Raw genomic sequence first — 25,213 nt, 5'->3', positions numbered from 1 at the left:
CTACGCTGTAACTGCAGTTCAGCACACCATGCATGTAAAACCACCATCTGGGCTTTCGTGACTGCCCACATTTACAACTTCTTTTCTTCCAAGTATTTGGGCTTTGAGGTCACTTTTGACTTGTGTCATGAGTTTCACAGCTCTGAGCCCACTCAGACTGGGAGCTGATTTAAAGATATCTGCTGTTCTTTGGTTTTTGATTCTTTTGTTGCACTTCTATTCAAGTTCCTTGCCTTCTATTTCTCTTGTCCTTTTAGTCGTCTCTTCTTCAACCCCAATACCGATGCTTGTATTAATTTTGTCTTATTTTGAACAGTTGCTATTCAACCTTGCCTGCTGATGTTTATGATTTTAAGTTCTGCTCTGAATCTGTCACTTTTTCTATTGCACCATCCAGTAAGAATGTGCAGTTTAGTGTTACTTCCACTTTTTTTGTTTTTCTGTGTCGGTCCATTGTTCTATCTAACTTCTGCTATTTCGCCGTGTTAAACAAATGTTTTTGTTCTCACTTTTGTTCCATGTTCCAAGCTAATACAAGTAAATGAATTCATCATTGCATTTCTAATTCTATTTGTGGTATTTTTTGATTTTTTTCTATTTTTGATCCAATTCTATAGATTTTTGTACACCTTCCATCATACTTAATTATCTTTCCAGCATGGATTTATGTTTTGCTCACATGAACAGTTCAGCTTTCTGAGATATTCTGTTCTTCGATAGAAGTGATATGCACCTCACTCTCACTCACAGTATTATTACTGATGATGTTTCAAAAGCACACTCTGGTATTTTTACATTATTTTGTTACTTTACAGCTTATCGATGCAGCTATAAAGAAGGCAGGACAGCTGGCTTCCTACTTCATTAAGGGTTTGAGGAGATTTGGTTTGTCAACTAATATGCATGAAAACTTCTATAAGTGTACCGTGGAGAGCATTCTGACTGGCTGCATGACTGTCTGGTATGGAGGGTTACTACACAGGATCGAAGAAAGTTGCAGAAACTCATAAAATTAGCCAGCTCCACCGTGGGTCCTAGCCTCTGTGGTATCCAAGACATCTTCAAGCAGCAGTGCCTCAGGAAGACGGTGTGCATCATTAAAGAACCTCACCAGCCAGGACATGCCCTCTTCTCATTGTTACCATTGGGAAGGACATACAGAAGCCTAAAGGCACACACTCAACGATTCAGGAGCAGCTTCTTCCCCTCTGCCATATGATTTCTGAATGGACATTGAATCCATGAACACTACCTCACTACGTTTTTATTTCTGTTTTTTTGCACTACTTATTTTAACTTACCTATTTTACAAATATATACATTTACTGTAATTTTTTCTCTATATTTATTTATCATGTATTTCAATGCTCTGCTGCAGTTAAGTTAACAAATTTCATGACATATGCCGGTGATATTAAACCTAAGTCTCATTCTGATTCTGCTCTTTAAAGTACATGCTGTTCTTCATTTACACTTTTATTTCTCTCAAATTTCTCTTTATTGTGAGCACTCTGGCTCGCTAACTGCATTGCTATCGCTGTACTCCCACTCACCAGCTGCAAACTATCCTCAGCCCCAATCTCCTGAATCAACTTCTCAGCACTTCCATTTGTTCAAACTTTACAACATCTCTTGATACCAAACTGCAATCAGATAACCTTTGCAGAATTTAATTGCTCCCCACCCTTTCCTCCTGTCATATTTGATTTTAAAGGGAAGAAATGCAGTCAGAAATCTAACTTCTCAGCATCCTATATGAATCATATTTAAGCCACTATTTTACCTCATGATTACAAATGAAAAATACAACAAAGTGTATTCAAGTGCACATACATCAAATGCACATTCCAAATACAATTTTCAGAACAATTGACATATTTATTCTTCTGACTGTTTTTTTCTCAGTTATATAAAAACCTGATATACAACTTGGTGAGAGTTTTATTCCCAGTGAATGAATGAATTGGTTTCTTGTCAACTCCGCAAAAGAGTAAGTCAGTGGGCCAGAAACCCAAAAGGAATCTACTGACTGCAGATTTTACCTGACCAGGCCAGGATGAAATCCAAAACACCCAAGAGCCAATTAAAATATATTAACCCTTCATCAAAAGCAAGTTTAACAGCATCTGGTTAACTTAACACAGACTCCACAAGTTTCCCAAATGGCCCGAATGTCACTAATTAAACCACGACAACACCATGGTGATGTGATGATCCCATCCAACAATAATAAAGCAGCTTCACAGCTCTTGTACCAAGTGACAAAGTGATCAACTTCTCCACAGGAGGTGTGTCTGTTGAGAGGTTCTGGACAGATTTTTAAGCGGATGTGATGAATGTGTGAACTCTGCTTCTCAGTTTCGAGCCTTGTCGGATCTGATCACTTACTTCTTGTGCCTAGCCGGGCTACGTAAAGTCCTCTCAGTGCTCATGCTGTCATTGTGTAAGAACCAGGCAAAAAGAAGGATGAAGAGCAACATGTGATCATTAGAGAGTTGGAAGTCTGGGGAGGGTGGACTGGTGAGTGAATCTTGCATGGAGAGCAAAGCTTCAGTTGCACAGTGTTCACTTTTTAAAGAGGATCAGTGTGATGGCAGATGATACATCCACTTGACAGAAGCTGCTGTCTGCAAGGTCTGACAGAAATACTGCACTGGTGGTTAAAAATGAGCACTGTCTTTAAACTTTATACTTCAGGAACTTTCAGGGGCTCTACCAATCATGTATATGTGATTCTACACTAAGCTGCTCGTAAAAACAATGCACAGATGATGGATCCCTAGTGTTGAAGGGCAGGATTTAGTGCAATTTCACCACCAGAGAGAGAGAGAGAGAGAGACAAGAAAAATAAAAAGCTGAAACGAGAAAAAAATCTGCAGATGCTGGAAATCCGAGCAACACACACAAAATGCTGGAGGAACTCAGCAGGCCAGGCAGCATCTGGGAAAAGAATACAGTCGGCATTTTGGGCAGGACTAAAAATAAAGAAAACTTCTTAGGTTTGCGGCTTTTCTAGCTTGTACAGTTGCCAGGTTGAATAGACAGCATGCAAACATGCCCTTTCAGTGCGGAAAGTTAATTAAGTAGAAGGGGTTCCATTCCATAGATCCATAGATAGTCTGCAGACACAGGCAGATCTTTCATGTTGTGATCATGAGATAGCTGAGTCATTTCCATAATTCACTGTCCTTGCGACGTTCAAACCTTCCTGATGTATTTTCAACTTCATAGATTAAGGGTGGGATACTTAGGGTAAAGGATATCCATTGAAGCAACAATGAGGCACAGGAGCATTATAATCAAAGTGATTCTGTACTTCTTGAACACACTGCAGAAGCTCTTCAACATGCACTAATCAGGACAATGAAATGGTGGTGATCCGTAAACACAGTATAAAGACATATTTCAAAATGTAAACAGGATAAGCAAGTCAATATGGGTCTCTTGCAACCTGATACAAAAGAACTGATTTTAGGGCAATCAAGAAATTGCAGAAATATTGCACAAATATTTCCCATGTCGTCGCAGAATAAGAGTAAAGCACAGAAACAGTGGAGACCTATGTATGGGTCTAGAATCAATCTAGACTCGAGATTGATTGAGGAATTGAAAGAAACTGGCATTTGTGCAAAGACTGGTATATAGGACTGAACAGTGACTTGAAGACAGGCATCCTAAGGTTTTTTCTCAAAGGAGTGGCAATGGATGTAGTGATTGCATTGGTTGTTCAGCGATTTTTGAATAGTTTCCGCAGATTGAAAGATGGCAAGTGTAATCAGACTCAGAAGAGAAGAGAAAGAAAAAATAGCAAACTTCAGGTGAGCTAGCCTGACTTATAGGAAAATTGCTTAAACTATGATGAAGGAGGTTGTTACTTAATAATATTGATACATTTAACAGAAGAATTTTGAGAGAAGATCATGTTCAACAAAGCTGTTAGAATAGATAAGAGGGAGCCAGTGTATATGGCATATTTTGATTTTCAGCAAGAGGTTATTAAACAGAATTTGAGCACATACTGTACATTGGGGTAATATAATGTACTGACATGCACTGAAGATTAATTGATGGACAAAAACCAAAGAGAGGACTAAATGTATAACTTTCTTGTTGGGAGGCTATTGAAATTTGCATGAGATTGTTGCTAGGCCCACAGTTCATAATCTATACAAATGATATGAACAAGGGGACTGCATTTAATTTATTCAGGTTTCTGCTGATGCAAAGCTGGATGGAACTGTGAGTTGCATGGAGAATGCAAAGGGACTTCAGGGCGATATATACAACACAATTAAATGGAGTAGGGACATGGCAGGTGGAATATCATGTGTATCATCCGCTCTAACAGGAAAAAAATAGATCAGAATAGTATTTTTAAAAATGAAGGATTAAAATGTTCAAAGGGACCCGGATGTCTTTGCATACAATTTTTAAAAATTAATGTGTGGATGCAGCATGCAAATAGGAAAGCAAATGATACATTAATTTTTTTTGAAAGAGGGCTCAATTTTCACACTAACATCATCATACTCCAACTGTAAAACTATACCTACAAATTTCCTGCATGTTAGGGAGTGATGGAGGGAGTATAATGAAGGTTCATGATTGGTAACTGGGATGATGAGTGAAGGGGCGGGGTGATGTGGACTGTGACTGTGCTATGTGAAAAAAATAAGCAGACTGCTCCTTTAACTCTTCTAAACTGTCTGGAGTTTAAAAGAGTTAAAAAGGAAATCTTACTGAACTACAGAATTCTTATGGGCTTTGAGAGGGTACATGCAAGAATGGTCTTTTCCCTGATTCTGGGGTTCAGAACAGAGTTGACAGTCTCAAAATATTTCTATTTTTTATGTCAAGATAGTGAATGACAGATCTTCGGATAATGGAGCTTGAGGGTTAGTTCAGAGAAGGGGGGCTGAAATGAAAGGTCAAGTCTGATCTTATTGAAAGGGAGAGAAGGCACCTGGGGATCAAAGGTCTTCTCCTGCCTCTGATGTTCTTTTTATGTCTACTGTTGAGCACAACAGCAAGGGTTGTACATACAGACCAGAGTTAACACAAGCTCTTCAGACAAGGAACAGGAGCAGGAAGATGCTGGCAATGATCTAGAGCGTTACTCATTACTTTATACTTGCTCAGGGTTCCATCAGAACAGTAAAGGTCAATTAGTCTGCAAGATTGCCTCGATCGATCATCCAGATCGATATACCCCTTCACTTCTTCCCTTCTACCAGCACATGTTGGACCTGCAAACAACCATATCTTCCTTTTCCAGAGCACTACTCAGTGTGGGTCCATGGACTCCAAATTTATCCATTGTAAGTCTTCTGCCATTAAACAATCTGTAATATTCTTCACAAAAAAGTTGAGTCAGATAATTATTTTTACTTCACGCCGAATGTGAAAACTCACCTCTCTAACACAGTATAAAAGATCTGTATGCATGCCATTGTGCAACCAGAATCCCTCTTCCTCTAACTGTCACTTCAACAGAGTTCAAGGCAGACCGCTCCGATTCCTGTTTTCAATCTGAGCCGCCGTTCGCCGCTGGCTGAGATTTGGAGCCAGTGAGGGCTTCTCCAGTGACTGGAAAAACTGATTTTAACAACAGGGCATGAGACCTTGTTTGAAAATCTGACCAATGAGCACCACAGGTGAGAAGAGGAAGGACTTCAGTCAGACTCTCTACTTCAATACAACAACCCCTTTATTGCCCACCCTATATTTTTTCTGCCAGCAAAGAACTGTTGAGCCCTGTACTGCAGGGATAAAGAGTTCAATAAGTTCAATAGATACATTCAATGTCAGAGAAATGTATACAATATACATTCTGAAATTCTTTTTCTTCGCCAACTTCCACGAAAACAGAGGAATTCCCCAAATAATAAGTGACAATTAAACAATAGAACCCCAAAGCCCCCCCCAGCTCCCCCTCCCACGCACAAGCTGCAGCAAGGCAACGAGCCACTCCCACCCCCACCAGCAAAAAGCATCAGCGCCCTCCACAGAGCACTCAAGTGTGCAGCAAATTATCAATAGGCATAGACTTGCAGTACTCCAAAGACTACTCGTTCACCCAGTAATTCAGCAAACCACAGGCTCTCTCTCTCCCTAAAAAGGGAAAAGGAGGTGTCCCTGTTTCACAGCGAGAGGAGAGACATAACAAACAACTAGCTGAGTTATGATGTTAAAAGTCTGCTGCGCCACTTTTTCCGAGCTCTGCGCCCAGAGAGTCGGCCCCAGAAAGGCGCAGCTCCTCAGAAGTACAACCTCCGGCAGCTAGCCAGCTGCTCCCTATGTTCAACGTTCTCGCGCGACGCCTCAGTCAGGGGCACCGGCGCAGAATCAGCACGTCTCTAGAGCCACGAAAATCTGGCACCCTGAGGGCGTGCTCGTCTTCCAGGCCGCATCTTTGGGATATCAAAAAGCTGCCGGTTGTGAGGCCCTGAGAATGGGTCCCATTCCCCATTCCCACAGAGAACCAAACTCAGAGTGGAACTCCAGGTCAGGGTCTTCAAAAGAACCTTGAAAAGGGAAAAAAGAGATATCAAAGATGGAAATAAACTGAATGTCCAAACACTTTTTCCAATTTGCTAAGGAAATTTGTGTGGTTGCCAAGCTTGATGCTCCCCGATATGTTCTGCCTCATGGGTGAAAATAATAATTACAAGGGCCTGTGTCATTAAATCATTTAAATTTAAATAGGTTACTCCAACCTCTTGGCAAGTGCATTACCAAAATATTACCAGCGTATCTCCTGCTCCACCAGGGGCCAAGTAGCCTTCACCATGAAAGATGCCTACCAATCCACTCACACTTTAGTAAATCATACCACTAGGCAGTGTCCCTTCTCCCTACGTACAATGAAACTGAAATGTGAGAATCAAGTCAGAAAGTCAAACAATGTTGGTCTGAGGAAATAGATGAGCTTCTATGTGACTGCTTTCATTTGGTAGACTCAACAATGTTCAAAGACTCAGCAGCCAACCTAGATGAATACGTCACCAATGTCATGGATTGTCATCAGCAAGTGTGTAAAGAGTATGATAAAGTTTGCTCCAGGTGTTCTCAAACCTGAAACTATGGATGAACCAGGGGATCCACTCCTTATTGAAGTCCAGGACTGCAGTGTTTAAATCTGGTAACACTGACCAGGTATCAAGATACAACTTTAGCAAAGCTATCAGCAAGGCAGAAGACAATGTCAGTCGACAATTAAGTCCCAGACTGGATGCCATTTGTATCAGGGCTCATATGCCATTTCAGGTTACAAAACAAAGTCAGGCAGCATCACTGAAAACAGTTCACCCTTCCTGATAATGTATTCAATGCACATTTTGAACAGAAAGGGAATGGAATTTTACCATCTGCCCCAACAGTCTGCAATGCACCTGAACCTAGAGTCACTGTTGCAGATCCAGAGAATGAAACCATGAAAGGCATTTGGCTTGGATGGTGTCTGACTGTGTCCTTCAATCCCATGCAGATCAACTGGTGGGGTATTTGCAGACATCTTTAACCACTTCCTACTTCAATTCAATGTTTCCACTCAATTGCCACTATAAATTCCCACTATCAAAATCAGAATCAATTCAGAATTGTGCTTATTATCTCTGACACTAATACATCGAGTGTTCTATTTAGAATAGTTCCACATCATATTCAGGGTATTTCATCTTCAGACCAACATGTAATTGCATTTGTTACATTGTTGGCAAGAAGGGCTATTTTATTAAAATGGAAAGATACCTCTGTCCCTACATTAATTCAACGGATTTCTCAAGTAATGTTATGTCTTAGTTTGGAAAAAATTAGAAGTAGAACTTTTGATCCTCAGTTTGATTTTGAGAGAAGATGGGGCTCTTTTGCCAAATATTATCATTTAATTTGACTTATTTTATGTGGTTTCCTTCCAATTTTATTTTATATAAACATGAATTGGCAGTTGATGATTCTTCTTTATATATATAGATAATGGCAAGACGTATTGCTCCAGGAGTTGATTCCTAATGGGTTTTTTTTCTTCTTCTTTTCTTTTTTTTCTTTTTTCTTTTTCCTTCTCTTGTAGTTAGTGGGGTTTCTTTTTTTAAGTAAGTTGGGGTTCGCTTTTTTTCCTTCTTTTCTTTATAAAAAATGCTTTTTCATTATCATATATTATCCTTTTTTGATAAGTTTTCTTCAGCTTTATTAATTGTATAAATATCAACTTCTTGAAGTTTTATATCATTTTATAGCTGTAGAAGATTACATATCAGGATTGCGGAATCTGTTGTTTTGTGGCAGCAATATAATTCAGACATAAAAATTAATATAAATTACAATAAAAATGTAAATAATTAAGTAGTGCAAAAGAGAAATACCGAGATACTGTTCATGGGCCATTCAGAAATCTGATGGCAGAGAGGAAGAATCTCTTCTTTAATGTTGCACGTGAGTCTTCCAACTCCTGTACTTCCCCGCTGATGTAGTAATGAGAAGAGTACTATGTCTTATGCCTTATGGCATGGTGGTGAGGATTCAAAATGATTGATGCCATCTTCTTGAGGAAGTACTTGATGGTGGAGAGACTTGTGCCCATGATGGAGTTGGCCATTTTTAAAATACTCAGCAGCTTCTTTTGATCCTGTGCACTGGAGCTTCCATACCAGATAGTGATGCAACCAGTCAGAATGTTCTCCACAATATATTTGTCCAAAATTGGTGACATACAAAATATCCTCAAACTCTTAATGAAGTATAGCTGCTGGCATGCCTTCATCACTATTGGATCAATACTTTGGACTCAGGATAGATCTTTCGAGAAGTTGATGCCCAGCAGCTTGAAGTTGCTCCCCCGTTCCACTGCTGACCATTCAATGAGTGCATCCTCCCAACTTACCCTTTCAAAGTCCTTCATCTTGCTGATGTTGTATGCAAAGTTGTTGTTGTGGCACCACTCAACTAGCCAAACTGTCTTGCTCCTACAAGCCTCCTTGTCACCATCTGAGGTACTGTTGACAACCGTTATGTCATCAACAAATTTATTGATGGTGTTTGCACTGTGCCTTGCCAAACAGTTATGAGTGTAAAGGGTGTTGAGCAGTGGGCTAAGCATGCATCCTTGAGGTGTGACTATGTTGATTGTCAGCAAGGAGGAGACATTATTACCGATCAGGACTGACTCTGGCCCCCTGATGAGAAAGTCAAGAATCTAATAGCAGAGGGATCACAGAGGCCCAGGTTTTGAAGCTTATTGATTAGCAGAGAGGGAATGATTGTTGTGTATTTAATATTTTAGGTACTATTTGAGTAATATTGTAAATATATTGCTTGATTAAGCACTCTTTGTTATTTACATAAGGCATTGTGGGGTTTATGTAAAACTACGTAAATGGCATACTCCATTATGCTGCCATGTTTAAAGTAAAAAAAACTGAAGTTAGACTCACATTCCTGGTTCCCTTGGTTTCTTTTCAATTAATTTTTATGTTTTGGAGTAACAAAACAAAACAGTGATGGTGTTGAATGCTGAGCCGTAGTCGACAAACAGCAGCCTGATGTATCTATTGCTGTTTTCCAGGTGGTCGAAAGCCAGGTGCAGATCAAGACTGTTTAGTTTCTCTTGATAAGACAAACCTCTCTTCCAAGAATTAGCCTAACAAGCATTCATTGGATATCCTTCAACATGACTTATGCGTTATTCAGGTAATGCAGTCTTCATCTACTCAACCTCTCCTCGTAAGGATTTGCTTTTTGAGGAAAAACTGGGTAGCCTATATTCTCCATTGTGTTGGTCCACAATTTTGAATAATTTGTGTACCTTTTCCCAAATAGATAATATTCTTAATTACCAATGATCTAAAGCAAATTCCTTTTGCAGTTCATAGGATGATATTGCAAGAGGAATTGTGGGCTTTCACAGAAGTTTGCTGACACCTGTTGCTCATTTCCGCTCTGCACTAGAAAATATTGTTTAGATTGTCTTGTAAATGAAACACCCAAGCTATCCAACTACACTAAAACAGTTTATTTTAGACAGTTTGTTTTATCTCTCTGTATATAGTATTCTTATGTAATAATCTTTAATTCAGTAATTTCAGTTACGTTTTATACAAATCATTCTTTCATATTCTAGAAAATGAAGATTCATTTAAATGTAATTAAATGTTTTAGAAAATACATAAGGACAGGAGAATTTCTCACTTAACTCACTTGTACAAGTGCACACTTTAATTGAAGTTATGTCCTTGGATTCAATATTCCAGTCTTCTTACAGTATATCTTATGTATTTTACCTTTTATCTTATTTGTCATTTGTGTTAAAATAATCCATGCTCTATATGTCTTAGAGTAAAAAACTTTTTCAGCTTGCCCTTCTCATCTTTTTGTTTTGTCATTTTTATTTTCCCAGTCAGTGAGAAACATTTTATTATTTATATTTTATGTTATTTTACAGTTGTGAGGCTTTTATCAAAAACTCTCAATTATCTGTCATATTATAAAACTATTTCCACTGCTATTTCTATGTTAATCATTTTATGTAATTATTTAGTGTAAAATAAATAGCATATGTTTAATGTTTATTGTCAAGTTCTGAAAAATCTGACAACTTATGTATATAATTTTATTACCTTTCCAAAGTAAAATATTCTGCAATTTTCAAATGTAATTAAAAATCCAGAATTATCAATTTTTGGAGTCCAGAATTATTTCCAAATCTATGTCTGAGTTGTAATGATATGCTTGTAGTAATTATTCTTGAGAATGTATTGTCATGGAACGTATTCAGCCTTAGAGGATGATGCACCAGGATTGATCACATTCATACACTGCTTTCACAAAGTCAACATTCTATCACAGATGACTGATTCCCTTTTCTTCTAGTTCTACAACACTTCCCCAATTTTAGAGCCCTCTCTTAATGCAAGCTCGCAATCCAATCTGGAAGACCTTACCAATTTGTACAGAACTGATTGAATTGTTATGCAGAAACTCATTCCCCATATTGGTTATACAGTAGATTCTGGTTAATTGGGACACATTGAGACCAGTACATTTTGGCCCAATTAAGCAGCTCCTCCAGTTAGCTGAAGTTTCATGGAAATCGTTAAAATGGTAGAAACAAGACAAACTACCATTTAACTGAGTACCAAATTATATATTTAAATGAAATTCAGAACAAATTAGAACACTATCAATACTACTACAGTACTATAAAACTGTGTATTAATTCCTAATATTTGTTGATGGAGGAAATCATCTAATGTATGGTGGCACGTTCTTTTGATTGACAGTAAATGAACAAAATCAGCGCAGATACCTCATGTAGATAAAGGACTGCCTTCATACAATGCTATCGATGATCCTGTCCTCCAAATCTTCACTTTCATTGTAACATTCAAGATGAATGTTGATATGTTCAAATTCTTTGTAGTTTCTAACTTGTTGAAGAGGTGAAATTGTTTAGTTTTCACTCCTGGCAGTTTCTGGCATTTCTAAGCCTCAATTCTTGAAACTGAAGTGAGCAAAAGAGTTCTGAATTGTCTTACTGTTTATTTCTCACCAACTATCAGTGAGAAAAAAATCATTCCTTTTTGAACACAAGCACACTGACACTATTTAAAAACTGTTTGCTCTAAGCACGGTGTTGTCTCTCAAGGCCACTCAAGTGGACGCGTCAGAAGCTAGTTAGAAACTGTTCGGTAATGGTCTCCTGTCTCAATTAAATGCATAGTGTCCCAAATAAATGAATGGAATTCCTTGTTCTTTAAAAGTTGTCCCAAATAAATGGCTGCCGTAATTAATCAATGAACCAATTAACCGGAATCCACTCTACTCTGATTTGTGCATGTCAAAATTGTTTGTTACTGGCTCACGAAAGTAAAACGGAAATAAATTACTTGTCTCTGGGACATGTCCTGTTCATTTAATGAGATACATAATCTATGGCATATCACCATATACCCCTTTAAAATCTTTGGATAAGAAAAGTCAATCGATTTCTAATTTAAAATTAATAATAGACAATAGGTGCAGGAGTAGGCCATTCAGCCCTTCTAGCCAGCACCGCCATTCAATGTGATCATGGCTGATCATACACAATCAGTACCTCGTTCCTGCCCTCTCCCCATATCCCTTGACCCCACTATCTATAAGAACTCTATCCCCATATCCCTTGACCCCACTATCTATAAGAACTCTATCCCCATTTGCCGATGAGGCTTGCAGATTTCTACTCTTAGTGAAAGTGTTTCTGATATCATGCATACCTCTCTCCACCCCTAAAGTCCTGGCTCTGATTTTTTTGTTCATGATCCATTTGCGTGCCCCCACCCATACCCCCAAGTTTTTCATCTGCTCACCAGCAGAACTAGTTTCTTTCTACCATTTTGCTTTCCCTCTATAGCAAATAATCATCAATTCTTTATCATTAAATTCAACGAGATACAACCCCACTTTGAGTGGTCTCCCATTGTAATTTAATTTGGAGTTCAGGTATAATTCTGTAGATCTACATTAAAAGAAATAGATGTTCTTTCCAAGGTGAGATGCAGGAAACTACTACAAATGTGGTCTGATTAGAGATTTGATAAATTGTACTGTCACTTTTACTTCGCTGAGACGTTAGTTTTTCAGATATTGAAAAAGTATTTCATTTTTTAATACCGAAATAATTTCACTATCAATTAGAACCCTAAAATTTTAAGATACCATTCCTCAGTTTTAATTTATTCACTATTGTTCAGCACGTCAGGATGGCCGAGTGGTCTAAGGCGCCAGACTCAAGGAATAAACTCCTTCCGTAATATACAGGGTGTTCTGGTCTCCAAATGGAGGCGTGGGTTCAAATCCCACTCCTGACATGAAATTTTGGACAGCGCAGTGGTACAACGGATGCGATGGTAGAAATTGTAATGTGAGGAGAATATAAAAATGGGATTATAATGTAATGGAATTAGAAATAGAATGTCCATTTCCATGTTGGTTATGATTATGTTGTAGGATCCTGTCAACAAGATGAATATATTTGGGAATTGATCTTAATTCAAGCAAGTTTGTGAAAGTTTCTTAACAAGACATATACAGTACTATATGCTGTAGTTATTTTGCACTTAAAGTGATTTAAGAAGAAATCTCTTTTGTCAATGGCTTCATCTGTTTGGGTGCAATGAATTTCAGAAACATGACTAAATTCAAATATATTCCATATAGTTAGTACTAAACCACAAGACTGAAAATAGGATACATTAAGAATGCAATCAATATCATTCTCTCGGCCCTATTGCCAATAATAGTGCTAACTACAATTAAATTCCTGTGTGATCGAGGAAACGAAGAAGCCTCATAATTCATCTTTGAACTATTTTTCTCCGTACTATGAAATGGAACGTTGAAGAGTATTATATGTAACCTAACATAAAATCACTTACAAAACTCACTAGATAGAAAAATAGGAGCAGGTGTATAACGCTACTGCCAATCTACCCATTAAATGATTTGAAAATAATATTAGATTATAGCGGATCTTAAGTTATTATTTAAATTATTAAAATATTGGAATGTAGGAAAAATACACATGTCAGAAGTGGGATTCGAACCCACGCCTCCATTTGGAGACCAGAACACCCGCTTTACTACGGAAGGAGTTTATTCCTTGAGTCTGGCGCCTTAGACCACTCGGCCATCCTGACATCTATACTAAATACTTGACACCAACTTTCATAACCAAAAAGGAGATGTCGTGGGGTTATTTTTTTCCAGCAATGATTTAATTTAATTTTTCCTACAACATTTATTTCGGCAGCCGACAATCTCCCAGTTGAAAAGTACCGGGTTCCAGGCTTCTCTTCGGAGTCGAAGGGCATTAAGTATTTCGAAATTGAACTCTTCCTCAATCTCGATTAAACAAATAATTAATCCCATTTTCAATATAATATAAACTGAATAATACAAGCGAGAGGGGTTTGATTTATTAACATTTATGAACAGAATGACGGAGCGGGTAACCGCCTAGCATTCTGGGAACTGGTGTTTTAAGGCCTCATCTTGCCTTTTATACCAACTGCGCATGCGCCTCTCAAGCCGCAGTTTTAGATCCCGTTTTCATTTTTTTATTACGGATTACAAATAACTACATAAAATAAAAATACAGCGATTGCTGACGGAAATAATATTACTTTCCCCTCGGTTCCCTGAAGATGTCCAGCGGTTGGCGCATGCACGTTGCGGAGAAGGAACTGGTGCCATTTTGCGTGTTTGCCGGTGACCGAGCGCCGTAGATATGATCCCTTTGACCAGGAAACTTCTGTCTCTGTCCGGTAAATATAATTTTCAGGGGTGGCTCAGCTTTAACTAAACGTGTCTTCTTGGCTTTGTGAAAATTGTTAAAGTGCTGTATCAAGCCCGTTGGCGATAGCAGGAGGCGGCTGAGGGCATCAAGTTGACCTTGCGTTGTGAAGGTTTAAAAAGGAAACGGAATTGCCAAGACACTCATTTTTAACAAACGTAACTTTTTCTTTATTCGTACCTTATGACTAAATATTGTTTTACGTTCCTTTTTAATTGGAATGTTACGGAAGCAAAGGTGGTAATTGCAGAGGCCTCAAGCACCTCCCAATAGAAATCGGAAAATTGCAAATGTTATATTTTTGTTCAAAACAGTATGTGGATATCAACTCGGTTACTGCTGATCAGTTGGCTTAACCTTTGTACACCAGGCGAAAATAAAATCAGGGACAGTTTCATGATTGTCAAGATGGCTGTGTGATTTTAAGCATCACCCGCGAGGCCTAAAGTCCGTAAGATATAGGAGCAGAGTAGTAATCAGAATCGGGTTTAATTTGTTAGCTTTATGGCAGTAGTACAATGAAATACATGATAAATGAATATAGAGAAAAAAACTGTGTATGTATATATAAAATAGTTAAGTTAAATATGTAGTGCAAAAATCAAATAAAACGGTAGTGTTCATGAGTTCAATGTTCATTTAGAAATTGGATGCTGGGGAGGAAGAAGCTATTCCTGAATTGCTGAGTATGTGTCTTCAGGCTTCTGTACCTCCTCGACCGTAACAGTATGAAGAGGGCATGTCCTGGGTGCTGCGGATCCTTAATGGACGCCGCCTTCCTAAGGCGCCACTTCTTGAAGATGTCTTGGATACCAGAGAGGCTAGTACCCATGATGGGGATGACTGATTTTACAAGTTTCTGCAACTTACTTCAGTATTGTGCAGGAACCCCCCCCCCACCCTCCATACTAGATGGTGAAAGGGAGAAATGAATTTGAAACCCATGCTGCTCTTGACTTTGGGATGGTTGGACTGCTATTTGATGATAGACGAGTTCAATTAGGTTTGTTTCACTAGATGTTTACAGGAGGTTAAATTCTGAAGTGGCATAATTTTTAGTATAGGGTAATGTTAGGGGTAAGTTTTTTTTTACACGGTGGGTGCATAGAACTCCCACCAGGGGTGCTGGTGAAGGGAGATACATTTAACGATCAGGGATCAACCTTATTCAGCGTATACATTTACATGTATAGGGAATTTGCTGTGATGTGTTGGTCAGCAACGGAAAACAACATTCAACATTTATACATAAATAATTATGTAAAAATAAAGCTAGAGGTTAAAGTACAGCTAAGGATTAAAATGTAAATGCCAGCATGTATTTATGATTTAAGCATAATAAAACATGATTTAAAGTGTTTACAATGCAATGATGGGGTATAGATGGGGGTGGTCAGGTCTAACTAAAATGGTTTATCAGATCAACAGCCTGAGGGAAGAAACTTTTTAAGATGGCTTGCTGTGTTTGTATTTAAAGCACTATAGTGCTTTCCAGAAGGGAACTTTTGGAAAAAGCAGTTTGCTGGGTGGGTCATGTCAGCATTGCTTTCTCCTGCCTGCTTCCTTGTCCTTGACACGTAAAGTCTTGCAGTGATGGTAGATTGCAGCCAGTGACCTTTTCTGCTGACCTGACAGTTGTATACTCCGCACCAAACCAGTCAGCAAAGGCTTATGTAAGGAAATCTATGATGGGAAAATGAATGAAAGAAAAATGGAGGGCTATGTATTTCAAAGACCTACGGATTGGAAGGTTAATTAGTCATTGTAACTTGCCTCATGACGAGGCTTGGATTAAATCGGGAGTTGCTGGGCTGCATTGTTCGAAGGGCCTATTTTGCGCTGTATCTCAGTTTTTAAAAATAATCCCAGTTTCTGAGGCTGACACGAGAGCATCCTTCAGGAGGTTGAATGCACAAGAAGCATTCCATCTAGGTGAGGTTGATGCTTTCCGTGGGCAAGTACTAAAGACCTGAACTGATCAACTGACTGTAGTAGATGTGGTGTACTTGGATTTTCAGAAGGCCTTTGACAAGGTGCCACACAAGGCTGCTTAGCAAGATAAGAACCCATGGAATGGGCTGCAGTATACCGGACATTCAAAGAGTGTCAGGGAAGTGAGGTTTGTGCAGTGAAAATTATGACTGAGAAGGTGCTCTGGAAGCTTAATGGTTTGAGGGTGGACAAATCTCCTGGACCTGATGGAATGCACCCTTGGGTTCTGAAGGAAATAGCTGGAGAGATTGCGGAGGCGTTACCAATGATCTTTCAAGAATCAATAGATTTTGGCATTGTACCACTTGACTGGAAAATTGCAAATGTTACTCTGCTATTTAAGAAGGGTGGGAGGCAGCAGAAAGGAAACTAGATCTGTTAGCCTGACATCAGTGGTTGGGAAGTTGTTGGAATTGATCATTAGGGATGAGATTACGACATACCTGGAGGCACATGACAAGTTAGGCCAAAGCCAGTGTTGTTTCCTGAAAGAAAAATCCTGCCTGACAAACCTACTGCAATTCTCTGAGGAAATTACAAATAGAGTAGACAAAGGAGATGCAGTGGACATGGTGTACTTGGATTTTCAGAAGGACTTTGACAAGGTGCCGCACATAAGGCTGCTTAGCAAGATAAGAGCCCATGGAATTACAAGGAAATTACTAGCATGGGTGGAGCATTGGCTAGTCAGCAGAAAACAGAGTGGGAATAAAGGGATCCTATACTGGCTGGCTGCTGGTTACCAGTGGAGTTCCACAGGGGTCGGTGTTGGGACCACAGCTTTTTACAATGTATGTCAATGATTTGGACTATGGTATTAAGCAATTTGTGGCTAAATTTGCCGATGACACAAGATAGGTGGAGGAGCGGGTAGTGTTTAGGAAACGGAGAGCCTGCAGAGAGTTTAGGGGAAATGGGCAAAGAAGTGGCAAATGAAATACAGTGTTGGAAAGTATGTGGTCATGCACTTTGGTGGAAGAAATAAATGGGCAGACTATTGTTTAGATGGGGAGAGAATTCAAAATGCAGAGATGCAAAGAAATTTGGGAGTCCATGTGCAAGATACCCTGAAGGTTAACCTGTAGGTTGAGTCGGTTGTGGAGAAGGCGAATGGAATGTTGGCATTCATTTCTGGAGGTATAGAATATAAGAGCAGGGATGTGATGTTGAGGCTCTATAAGGCACTCGTGAGACCACACTTATGAGATTTGTGTGCAGTTTTGGGCTCCTTATTTTAGAAAGGATATACTGACATTGGAGAGGGTTCAGAGAAGATTCACGAGAATGCTTCCAGGAATGAAAGAGTTACTGTGTGAGGAACAGCTGGCAGCTCTTGGGCTGTATTCCCTGGACTTCAGGAGAATGCAGGGGGATCTCATAGAAACATTCCGAATGTTAAAAGGACTGAACAGATTTGATGTGGCAAAGCTATTTCCCATGGTAGGGGAGTCTAGGATAAGGGGGCATGACTTCAGGATTGAAGGATGTTCATTTAGAACAGAAATGCGGAGAAATTACTTTAGTCAGAGGGTGGTAAATCTGTGGAATTTGTTGCCATGAGCTGCTGTGGAGGCCAAGTCATTGGGTGTATTTAAGGCAGACATAGATAGGTTTTTGATTAGCCAGGGTATCAAAGGGTATGGGGAGGAGGCAGGGGTGTGGGGATGACTTGAAGAATTGGATCGGCCCATGATTGAATGGTGGAGCAGACTCAATGGGCTGAATGGCCTACTGGTCCTCTATCTTATGGACTGGAGTGTTCACAGATATCATTAACCTGTCGCTTTGGTAGTCTGAGGTATCCACCTACTTCAAGCAGGCTTCAATTATACCAGTGCCCAAGAAGAACGTGGTAACTTGCCTCAAAGACTGTAGTCCAGTAGCACTTACATTCACTGTGATGAAGTGATTTGAGAGGATGATGCTGAAACATACCAACTCCTACCTCAGAAACAATTTGGATCCGCTCCAGTTTGCCTATTGGCATAACAGGTCCACAGCAGGTACCATTTTATTGGCTCTTCACTCAAGCCTGAACATTTGGACAGCAAAGGTGCATACATCAGGAGGCTCTTTATCGACCACAGCTCAATAAGCTTTAAGACCTTGGCCTCAGTACCTCCTTGTGCACTTGGATCCTCAATTTCCTCACTTGCAGACCCCAATCAGTTTGGATTGGCAACAAACATCTCCAAAATCACCATCAGCAGAGGTGCACCAGAAGGCTGTATGCTTAGTCCCCTACACTAGTAGCTTTACACTTATGACTGTGGCTAAGCACAGCTCCAATGCCATATTTAAGTTTGCCGATGATACCACTGTTGTAGGACAAATCGAAGGGGATGATGAATCAGCAGATAGAAGGGAGATTGAAAATCTGGATGAGTGCTGCCACGATGACAACCTCTTACTCAATATGAGCAAGACTAAGAGGATGATTATTGATTTCATGAGGAGGAAACCAGAGGTCAATGAGCCAGTCCTCATCGGAGAATCAGAGGTGGAGAGGGGCAGCAACTTTAAATTCCTCAAGAGTTATCATTTCAGAGGACCTGTTCTGGGCCCAGCATACAAGTACAATTATGATGAAAGCACGGCAGTGCCTCTACTTCCTTAGAAGTTTGCAAAGATTTGGCATGACATCTAAAACTTTGGCAAACTTCTTTGGATGTATGGTGGAGAGTATATTGACTGGCTGTATCACAGCCTCATATGGAAACTTAAATGCCCTTGAACAGAAAATCCTAGAAAAAGTAGTGGATATAGCCCAGTCCATCACGGATAAAGCTCTCCCCACCTTTGAGCACATGTACATGAATTACTTTTGCAGGAAAGCAGCATCCATCATCAGGGACCTCAGCACCCAGGTCATGCTTTCTTCTTTCTGCTGCAATCGGTTAGAAGGTACAGGAGCCTCATGACTTGCACGACCAGGTTCAGGAACAGTTACTGCCCCTCAGCCATCGGGCTCTTGAACCAATGGGGATAACTTCACTTGTCCCATCACTGAACTATTCCCACAACCTCAGGACACTCATTATTTATTATTATTATTGTTTCTTTTTTCTTTTGTATTTGCATAGTTGTCTTTTGTACATTGGTTGTTTGTCCAACCTGTTTAGTTCAGTCTTTCATTGATTCTAGTATGGTTCTTTGATTTGCTAAGTATGCACACAAGAAAATGAATCTCAGGGTTGTATATGGTGACATTTATGTATTTGGATAATAAATTTACTTTGAATTTATGGAAATGGAGGTTTCCCCTGCAATCTGAAGGTAGAGCGTTCCTATGAAACTGTTTGTAATCCGAAATGTCGTAAAGCGAAGAAGCAATTACCATTAATTTATATGGGAACATTTTTTGAGCGTTCCCAGACCCAAAAAAATAACCTACCAAATCAAAGCAAATAACACATAAAACCTAAAATAACACTAACAGTTAGTAAAAGCAGGAATGATATAATAAATTTACACCCTATATAAAGTTGAAATATTGCAGGTACGGTGTAGTTTCACTTATCAAACTCGGGAAGGCAGCGAACCAAAATCAATTTGGAGAAAAAAAATCGGCACGTACGTGCATACACACGTACACGCAGATGCACGTATATGCATGCTCAAACAACTGCCCACACAAGGCTTCATGGTCATTGTAGTCTTTCTCGGGGTAAACACACATATAAAGCGGGCGTCTTTTCTTCGTAAAAGTGAAAATTCTCTTTGGTTAGCGAAAACAGGTACTAATGTAATTCTTTTGTAACAGCGAGTTGTTGTAAATCGAACGTTCGAAAAGCAGGGCCACCTGTAGATGCATTTCTAAACTAAGGCATTGAAGAACATGGGAAGAATTGGAATGTGGTATTCATATGATCAGCCATGATGATATTAAATTAATGGGTAGGCTTAAAGGGCCTACCATAAACTTGAGCTTCTGCAGATGCTGGAAATCTTGAGCAACACAAAATGCTGGAGGAACTCAGCATGTCGAATAGCAAATACAGAGGGAAATAGTTGATGTTTCAAGCCAAGGCCCTTCTTCAGAACTCTCCAACTCCTATTACTATTTTCAATGTTTATTTCTGATTAACTGTTCAGTGAGCAATAACTGGCGACCTGCGTGGATTTGTTTAGAAAAACAGTTGTATGTTACTGGTTAAATGGCAGAGGATTGATGTAAATATTGTAAATGAACTTCCAAAAAGTACTCTTGGATGCAGAATGGATTTTCATATCATTGAAGCATATAAGAGGTTGTAACAGAATGGATTGAAAAATGGTTGTAAATGGCTGATATGGTTACAGGAAGGGTTGGAGAAATACTAGAGTCTTTTTTTAATTCTGAGAATTTTTTGTGCATAGGAACATGAAGTGAACTGAATTTAAAAACGTTAACTGTGGATATCTTTAAAAATATTTAGGTCAGAGCATTCGCCACATTACAGCAAGACGAGCTCATCAGAAAGCAGGTCCTGACTTCCATGATAAATATGGAAACGCTGTCCTGGCAGGAGGAATAGTATTCTGTGTTGCAGTTTGGAGTTATGTAAGTATTTTGAGTGAATATTCTGCATTTTGAAAGTTAACCAGTTCCAGAAACTCACATTCTTTGAGAATGGTTCCTTAGCCTTTATAACTACAGTAAACTACTGATTTGCTTTAACTTATTTTAAGTCATTGGTTGACAATGAATGGAATCTGTGTACACTTTTTATGCTTAAGTTCAAGTTGAATTGTAATTCAACTATGCACATGTGTACAGCTAAATGAAACGGCTTTCTTCCAGGGCGAAGGTGCAAAACATAATACGTATAGTCACACACAGCATACATACTTATAAAGTAATATTGGCACAAGTCTCTGAGTGGCACGGCCTAAAGATTGATGATATACGGGATGTTGTCCTGGAGCCATGATTCTGCAAGAATAATTACACAGCAGTTCCTCATCTTGCACTGGGTCAGCTGCAGACAAAAGTCTTGTCTTCCAGAGAGTCAACACTGAAGAGCAGCATGGACGGGAGTGCAGGCCTGCAGGCTCTGAAATTGTGTTGAAGCAACCTGTATAATTTTTATTTAACCATTAATGAAGAGCTTGAACATCAAAATATTACTTTATTGGAGTTTCAATATTACAAGTTTTCTCAATTTTGATCAAGCCAATTATTTTCAAAAATAGAGAAGTGCATGTTTGTGACTCATACTTAAAATGGATCTTTGAATCTTTGTACTTTTTGCCAAAACTGAGAATTTCAGTTTTAGAGTTAAATTATAAGTCCAATATATATGTAGGATGAACATTGTACTGGGGCTCAAAAGAGAGTCACCATAATATTGCTTGCATTGGAGATTAAATAGGCTGATTTATCCCCCTAGAAAAAAGGATGTTAATGGTGATTTAATAGAAGAATGTGAAATGAGAGGCATTGATGGTCAAAACATTACTTCTCCGGTAGGGGTTTCAAAGACAAGGGCATAAAATTTAAGTGATATGATCTGAGGGTTGCTTCATTTTACACAGTGATTGATAATTGTAACTTGCTGCCAGAAATGGTGAAGGAATCGGATATGATTACTACATTTAGGAGACAATTGGACATCTTTGATAGGCAAGGTATAGAAGGATAAAGTCATGATGTGGACAAATTGGATTAGAGTAGATGATTAAAGATATTGGCATGAATATGGTGGGCTCTTTCTATGATTACATTTCCATAATTCTGACTATAAACCTCACAGTACTTTTATAGAGATATGAAATGCTTGCAAATCCTAGAAACCTGAGGGAACAATGTTGGAAATACTTGGCAGCTTGTTCTGATGAATGGTCAAAAGGAGCTGCTATTGTATTTCCTCTATCCCCAAATGCTGGCTGCCTGACCTGCAGAATATTTCCAGTATTTTCTGTTTCATTAAATTTAATAGACATTCTTTTCATATGATATTCGCCATAAAGCAGACACACGTTTTGAAGTTTAACCTTTCAGATTAAGCTGTTATGGGATTTGTTAATAGTATAGGAACTGGAGGAAACTGTTCAGTCATTAAAATCTGTCATTCAGATTAGATTTTGGTTAATATCTATTTTACCCATCTTTGTTTTGCACCTGATTTTTTTATATAAGATTTTAATCAACATTTGTTCTAAGTACTTATGATTGTGAGGCTAAGCACAGCTGCAGTGCCTTATATAAATTTGCTGATGATGCCACTGTCATTGGCTGAATCAAAAGAGGTGACAAATCTGCATATAGGAGGGAGATTGGAAATCTGGCTGAGTGGAGCCACAACAACAATCTCTGACTCAACAGCAGTAAGACCAAGGAAATGATTATTGACTTCAGGAGGAGGAAACTGGAGGTCCATGAGCTTATCTTCATTGGGGGGGGGGGGGGGGAATCAGCAACTTTTAATTTCTCAGTGCTACTTCAGAGGATCTGTCCTCTGTGCAGTACACAAGTGTCATGAAGAAAGCAAACCAACTTCTCTACTTAGAAATTTGTGAAGATTTGGCATGTCATCTAAAACTTCGACAACTTCTATAGGTGTTTGGTGGAGAGTCTAAAGTAGTGGATAAAGCCCAGTCCATCATGGGTAAATCACTCCCCACCATTGAGCACATCTACATGGAGTGCTGTCACAGGAAGAAGCATCCGTCATTAAGGACCCCTGCCCTCTAGGCCGTTCTCTCTTCTCACTGTTGCCATTATGAAGAAGGTACAGGAGCCTCAGGACTTGCACCACCAGGTTTAGGAACAGTTATTACCCCTCAACCATCAGGCTTCTGAACCAGTGTGTATAACTTCGTTCCATCACTGAACTGTTCCCACAACCTGTGGATTCACTTTCAAAGGCTTTTCATCTCATGTTCTTAATATTTATTGCTTATTTATTTATTTCCCTTTTTGTATTTGCATAGTTTGTTGTCTTTTGCACATTGTTTGTCCATCCTGTTGGGAATGGTCTTACATTGTTTCCTTGTATTTACTGAGTATGCCCACAAGAAATTGAATGTCATGGTTGTATATGGTGACCATATATGAACTTTGATAATAAATTTACTTTGAATTTTAAAGTTTTTCAGTTGATCTGGTATTGGGATTTTGTGTCAATCCTCATTGGGTTTGGAGTGAGAGTTCCAGATTTCTACTTGTGTACAGTGATTTACCATCCCAGAGTGTTTGAGTTTTACCTTAAAAGATATGGTCTTGTTAGGCTCCCCAGAAAGAAAAGGTTTCTATAAAATTCTTCTAATATGATCTTTAAGAGGCTTAATTATATCAGTTCTTACTTTGATACTTAAGGAAGTGAAATGGTTGCCATGGCAAACCATCCTAGGTTTTAGGCTTGAGCCTTATTCTAGTGACTTTGCTTCATCTATTATTATGACTTATTACGCAGAACTGAACGTGGTCTCCATATGAGAATTAACTAAAACTGGCTATACTTTATATACTTTATTCCAGTTCCTTTGGATGAAGAAATTTCTGGAGCTTCAAGTTTTATGTTTAAGGCTATGATTCTCTTTACTGGGGACTTTTTTTTTCTAAAAAAAAAAATCTTCATACTTTTTGCAGCAGAGGTCACTCAATTTAGGATGGCTAGATGTGTGTTCACTGACAGTTCTTCCAGCCACCCCGCTCTCTCTAAAGAAAGTAGGATCTGGAGCCACTAAATCATTTACCATGAAGTACAAAAGGATTATGTATGGAACCTGTATTCTCTTATTAAACATTTGTTGTGTTATTAGCAGGTATCAGTGAAAACTGAGGTTTTTTTTGTCTTTCAGAAGTTTTTAATGTTAAGAACTTTTTGGATGATTTTAATTTTTTTTGATAAAGAATGTCTTAAGAACAGTCTGGGTTGAGAAAGATGGTTCTTGGTGTTGGGTCAATCATCTATTATAATTCCATAAGTGATACAGTTGGAGGAATGGTGATCTTTATGGACCCTGCATGCATTATCTAATGTTTTAAAGTTGGTTATTTTGAAATAAATTCAAGGGTACCTTGCTGTGGTTTTGTCAGTGTGCAAAAGTTATTTAAGAAAATCAAGCAAACATAGGAAGTCAAACTTTTGTGCTGGAATACTGAAATGAAGTTGTTTTGGAGAAAACGATGTCCCTATATAAAGTTCTGTTTTCCAAGAATGTGAAAATAATAGACGCTTTCTCATTCTTTGTTTACATGTAGGTTTCTACACAGGGTGGAATCACGTGGAACTTGTCACCCATTGGCAAGATCACTCCTAAAGAATGGAGATCAGATTAGACAAAAGGACCAAGTGTTTGCAATGAAGAATACAGATAGGCTGAACTTGCCTATGGCCTCGTGGCTTGTGCTGTACTAATTTCCCTCTTTAATATCAATAGTAAATCAATAAATTTAATAAAACAGATTGTATTTTTTGGAATTTTTATTTACTTTTGGGTATGTTATGCATGAAGCAAAAGATTGTGTGGTTTTAGTCTTCTTAAGCCCATCACCCTTACTGGGACATAGGTTGCCAACAGCAGCTTGCCAGAGTCCTCTGTCCTGGGTCAGTCTTTCAAGTCCAAGTGTAGCCCTTCTATATGTGTCTTCTAGGTGAAGATCCTTCCTCATCCCAGAGGGATGTCTGGGAGCTTCTTTTGGCAAATCTTTTCCACTGGGTTATTATGGGATGGGGTTGCTTGCTCCATGTCCATCCCTCCTCCTTTTGCAGCTGGGCTTGGCACTATGCCGGAGTTGGGTTTGTTATCAATAGAGATTAAATTAATACAGTCCTGATGTAGGGACTTGCCCAAAATATTGACAGTTTTCCTCCGCCTTCCAGCATCTGCATTTTCATATCTCCTTAAGTTAATACTGTACAGCTAAGTTTTACTCTTCACATTAGATATCTAAAAATGCTATACAAA

General features: G+C 38.9%; 1 protein-coding gene and 2 non-coding genes across 3 annotated transcripts; 2 read left to right on the top strand and 1 right to left on the bottom strand.

Moving 5' to 3' along the window:
* Positions 1–12,728: 12,728 nt before the first annotated feature.
* trnal-caa (transfer RNA leucine (anticodon CAA)) lies at positions 12,729–12,842 on the top strand. The gene is made up of 2 exons: positions 12,729–12,766; positions 12,797–12,842. It is a non-coding gene; the product is annotated as a tRNA-Leu (tRNA).
* Positions 12,843–13,556: 714 nt separating this feature from the next.
* On the bottom strand, positions 13,557–13,670 carry trnal-caa (transfer RNA leucine (anticodon CAA)). The gene is made up of 2 exons: positions 13,633–13,670; positions 13,557–13,602 (listed from the first exon to the last, which is right to left on the bottom strand). It is a non-coding gene; the product is annotated as a tRNA-Leu (tRNA).
* Positions 13,671–14,142: 472 nt separating this feature from the next.
* cox7b (cytochrome c oxidase subunit 7B) lies at positions 14,143–24,711 on the top strand. Its single transcript, XM_073057986.1, has 3 exons — positions 14,143–14,297; positions 20,737–20,861; positions 24,507–24,711. The coding sequence occupies exons 1-3, from the start codon at positions 14,261–14,263 to the stop codon at positions 24,582–24,584; spliced, it is 240 nt and encodes a 79-aa protein (XP_072914087.1). The 5' UTR covers positions 14,143–14,260; the 3' UTR covers positions 24,585–24,711.
* Positions 24,712–25,213: the final 502 nt, after the last annotated feature.

Source organism: Hemitrygon akajei, chromosome 10 (assembly GCF_048418815.1).
Source record: "Hemitrygon akajei chromosome 10, sHemAka1.3, whole genome shotgun sequence".
Lineage (NCBI taxonomy): Eukaryota > Metazoa > Chordata > Chondrichthyes > Myliobatiformes > Dasyatidae > Hemitrygon > Hemitrygon akajei.
Note: the sequence above shows the minus strand (reverse complement) of the source record. Positions and strands in the feature narration are given on the sequence as shown.